This window comes from Montipora capricornis, chromosome 5 (assembly GCF_036669925.1).
Source record: "Montipora capricornis isolate CH-2021 chromosome 5, ASM3666992v2, whole genome shotgun sequence".
Classification (NCBI taxonomy): domain Eukaryota; kingdom Metazoa; phylum Cnidaria; class Anthozoa; order Scleractinia; family Acroporidae; genus Montipora; species Montipora capricornis.
The window spans coordinates 11,456,615-11,461,614 of record NC_090887.1 but is presented as its reverse complement, the minus strand read 5'-3'; the positions used below and the strand labels follow the sequence as shown (position 1 = coordinate 11,461,614).

At 42.5% G+C, this 5,000-nt stretch overlaps 1 protein-coding gene across 1 annotated transcript in view; it reads right to left on the bottom strand.

Moving 5' to 3' along the window:
* LOC138049455 (monocarboxylate transporter 10-like) overlaps window positions 1-5,000 on the bottom strand; it is a 13,651-nt gene that overhangs the window by 1,714 nt on the left and 6,937 nt on the right. The window contains exons 4-6 of the mRNA XM_068895737.1: window positions 3,595-3,887; window positions 1,253-1,839; window positions 193-562 (exon numbers count right to left, since the gene is read on the bottom strand). Coding sequence (XP_068751838.1) covers window positions 193-562; window positions 1,253-1,839; window positions 3,595-3,862 — 1,225 coding nt within the window. The 5' untranslated portion in view covers window positions 3,863-3,887. The remainder of the gene's footprint in view (window positions 1-192; window positions 563-1,252; window positions 1,840-3,594; window positions 3,888-5,000) is intronic.

Sequence of the window (5,000 nt, the reverse complement as noted above, 5' to 3'; positions counted from 1 at the left end):
TCGTATTCGCTGGTCTTGAAAACATGTTCAACGATCAATTTTTCAGAAGCAGGAGATCATACGTTCACGAATTGCTTTTCGGTTCCTAATAAGGAACGCCAGAACGTTGACTACCCAGAGCAATGGTCATGATGACGATGACTTTTTGACAGAAATTGAACTTTTGTGGTATGTGTGCTTCTTCTTCCTTACCTGCTGCTGGAGCGCCGATTAACATAGAGCACGACTGGATCATCAAGACTCCTCCCCAGGCTTCGGACATCCTGTTACGGTCCGCACATTGAAAGGTCACAATTGACATGAGACCGATGATACAGCCGTCCAGTAAACCGAGAACTACTACATAAGCCACGAGCATGTAGTAGTCCTTGGCAAATATAGCTATTAGAGGAGACAGCCCGGATAAAACCATGCAAAAATCGTATAACAGCAGGGTGTCCACCCGAGGAATGTCCGAGATTTTTCCGAATATGATTTTTCCGACGCCCGAGCCAACTGCCAAGTAGGAAAGAAGTAGAGAGCCTTTCTGATGCGATGAGCCCATCTCTTCGGCAAAACGTACCTAAAATGAAACAGAACATATTTTATGACTGTGGATTTTTGCATAGTTTCAACTTCTGCATAACCAAAGGATGGGGTGTATGCTGTCGAGAGGCAAACGCAAGACAAAACAGAGCCTTGCTTGCATGCGTTTCCTGTAACTGACACAGGCTAAAGGTATTTTGCTTTGCCCTTGCAACCGCTTTAGAATCCTTGAGTTTTGATTCTCAAAATCTATGATTTTGAAATCTCTCCTTTCAATACTCTATGCTATGGAAAACAAGTACTAAGCTACCACTCATCGAACTATGCAATAGTGAACCAAGAGCTCAGAACATTGCTACCAGGTCACGACGTTAATTATACTATCTGCTGCAAACTTTGAACGTATGATACTGTACCTCGTTAATTACACAATGTTCACAATTACCATGTTCTGAAATTGTAATTTTTCTCCTAGTGCCTGCACCTGTTGTGATTTTGGTTATATGGCGACAAATTGAAAACACAGCCATGGAGGTAGAAAAAGTGAGCGTCTATCATTTAGCTACTTCAGTGCTAATCTGATCATGGTATGCAAAAGCTAAGAGCTTTGTCTACTTCTCGGTAACTTTTCTTTCGCCCAGAAGGGGCCAAGGGGGGCTGGGGATGGGGGGGGAAGGGGTTCCGCTTCTGGCGCCTCGTACCCATGTAAAGTTCATAATACACTTACCACATGAACATGAGGAATAAAATATCCAAACGTGGCCACTGCTGAAGCAACAGCCCAGATAATAAACCTCTTATTTCTAGGAAAGCGAAACCATTTTTTCTTGGTAGATTGTTCCACGATGATATCTGACGACTTCTTAAGTTTGTGTTGGCCAGTTTTTCTCTCCTTTAGCGGTTTAAACAACATTCCACAAATGGTTATAACAAGCGAAAGTCCGCTAAGAAAACGGTAACAATTCCTCCATCCAAAGGAATCTATGATAATTTGTTGTAACGGAGCGAGTCCAAGAGCTCCGACATTACTGCCACAAGTTGCGATTCCTGTAGCAAATGATCGCTTCTTGTCAAAATAATACGCCACCATAACCAAAGCAGGAAGGTAGCTTATACTCGTGCCAAGCCCCACAAGCACACCATGGGTTAAATAAATCAAATACAAGCTATCCACAAATGAAGACAGCAAAAGCCCCAGGCTCGTTATCAGTCCCCCCGCGATGACCACTCGTCTGCAACCAAAGCGCTCACTCAAGAGGCTGCCGGGATAGCAGAAGAAGAAAAGACAGAACTGAGCAATGGAACCTACCCATGCTGAAAATAAAAGGGTTGTTAATTTAGAATCGATATACAAGCCGTTCGACCGTACCTGCACTCATAATGATCTAAACTGTGTCATGCAACAGTTTTCAATTCACTCAGTTTTACCGGGCTTCACGAGACAGGACGCATACAATCGATGTAAAATTAATTCTAAGAACTTAACCCTCCCCCGGCAAGATGTGTTTATACCGAGTCATACGATGACCCGACATTTCATAGACTCCCACGCAGACACTCAGGCATTCGTCCTTGGGGAGGAACGCGTGACGAATCCCCAAGAGTGTCTGCGTTGGGAGGCTAGATATTTCATTGCGTGAAACGAAAACACAAAAACTCGTTTCCGGTCACGCACACAACTCTCCCCGTTTGTCTGTCGCGTAGTGCGTCTGTGGATTAGTGGACGGGATCTCAAGTTCGTTTCCTACTTAAGCTGCCTTATACGAAACAAAGAAATCTTACACATTTGCAGCCACAGCGCGACCCGTCCTTCCCTCCCCCCCCCCAAAAAAACAGAGTCGAATCCTACACTGTGTTAAAAAGCTTTCTCGTAAATATGACAACTCGAGATAGTTAAATAAGGTGATTAACTCAGCACGATGGAGGAAGACTCAGTGCAAAATGATTGAAGTTAAAGTTTTGACGAGAACGTCAGCTAGCGCATTTACTCTCTCTATTTTGTAATTGTTGTCGTTCGTTCCAACCCAGACATGGGATACTCTGCCAACATTGTACACCATGAACGAGATGGACTACACGTAATCGCGAAGAACTTCGGAAAGCAGAGATTCACATTTTTTGAGGGCAGATTAATTTTCGTGGCCATAGTTGTTGCTTTTGTTCCTGGTGATAATGCTTGTGTCCTGAACTGCATGACAATGTCAATAATAATCATTCACACAAGCACCTGAATAGGACATTTGCATGATGACGCCATTTGACTACAAGTCCCAAAATCCTACAGGTTTTTCTTGTCTGATGCGAACTGAGAGCTATTGTTCTTTTTACCCCGCTGGGAACACAAAATTTAAACAAGAAAAGAAAAAAAAACTGAATTCTAGTAGTTGTAGTCAAATGATGCTATCGTGAAAATTGCCTATTGTTTTTCATTTTTTCCAGCTCATTCCTCAGTGAAGTGAAGTGAATCTATGAGTCTCTCCCTCTTTTCAGGACTAATTTACAATGCTCTGTGGGGTACTTTAGCCAGACTGCTTGTTACGCAGTTTACAGTTATTTTAGGAAGTGAAAGATGCCCCCGTTCAGATTGGTCAGACCACAACACCGGGGTCTCTTATCGAATGGTGAGTGGGTTCTTTACGTCCCATACTATTTAATTTCCAAAAAGGGCTATGAGACGGGACCTCTCGTTTACAGTCCTTATCCGAGAAGACTTGAAAGTCTAACCATGTGCAGATGTAATTACAAAGGCAACAACACTTTCTCCTCAGGTATTTTAAGACCCTGAGTGTTGGTCCGGCCGGAGTCGAACTGACGACCTTCCGCAAGAGAGCCCGACCGCCCATGACAGCTCAACTAACTGAGCCACCGGTGCGCTCTTAAATTAATCCCTCATAATTTGTATTTCAAACAACGCCAACCCAATTAAAGTCAATTCCAACAAAATATATATTTAGCGACTCAAATTAATCCCTCATTTCTGCTTGTGAGAAATTAGTAGTTCAAACGACGCCAACCCAATTAAAGCCAATTCCTACAAATATATATTTAGCGACATTGAGCCTTGTTTACCGGTTTTAACTTTCGATTCCTTGAAGTGGTCGAGTAACGCCGCATATAATACACCAACAGAGTAATGCATTCCCATCACCACAAACAAGTCACAGAATGCCGCTGCACAAACGACCCAAGCCCATCTTCCATCTTTCTCTGTATAATTGGCATCTTCAGCAAAAGGGAACTTTGTCGCCGCACTGCCGATGCTTTGCGAACTGGAAGTGTCTCGTTCTGATTTGACCGCTAAGAGTTTCACTCCGCATGAGTCATCTTCGGCGTCCATTTTAAGTCGTAGCTATGTCTGTTGACTGTTTGGGAGACAAAATAAAGCGAGTAAATTTCTCAATGAATGTGCATATTCTGCTGCGCATGACGAACTACTTACGCCAGATGTTCTTCAGGCTTGAAGAGTAAAACTAGTGATCCATAAAAAACACTATGCGCTTACAGTCTGTTCAACTGACTTTAAACTGAATTCAAAGTACTTGGATTACAAAATTAATCAATACAGCATTAAAGTCCACCACCCACGCAAGAAACTAGTAAAGGCGAAATATGGGACAACAATAAGTCGATGAGAGAAATGATCGTCGCACAATTTATTAAGCAATTGCGTTTTATAGACACCTTAGAAATTCGAACGGCGCCAACAGCATTCGAACCCATGACCTTAAATATACATTCATTTCATTTCGTTCCGGCATCGAGTCCTCTCGGGAACAAATGAATTCAACAAAATTGACCTGCTCTCAATTGTGTGGCGTCAGAGAGTCAGTTGCTAGAGAGTATTGCACCGGCATCACAAAGGTCATTGATGCGAAACCCGTTGGAGCAACCTCAATTTCTCAGGTGTCTATCAAACAACAATTGCCCAAATTGTTTAACCAAGCACGTCTATAATCCGCACTTAAACTAATGTATTTGGCCCACGCCATCTTGAAGGATAGAAGACTCCCAGATTTTAGAGATAGGATAGGTTATTGATAGATGGGTTGAAAGTCAATATCGGGGCAGGGAGGGGGGGGGGGGGTACTCTATTATATACGCTATATAGGTATGTGCCGCCCGATAGGGTAGGGTTTTAGACGTGATCTCTCCTTAAATATGGTATCCTTTTTTTAGTATTTTTGATATGGTGATCCTTAGATATTCCTTAGATAGGGTCACTAAATTGCAGTATCCGTCCCAACGCGCAAAACGAACTACATACCTGAATACACGTTTTCAAGTTTAACACAACGATTTTAATTAAAGGGACGTTTATAGCTTGTATAGCAGAGCAGAAACCTTCATTATCACGCAAGCGAAGACACATTGCCATTAGTGTCAAGAGGTATTCAATTAACAGCGCGATGGAATGGTCATTAACGGATTTAGCATATAATTTGACAATTTGGAACTTTCATTAGCGTCTTTGTGCA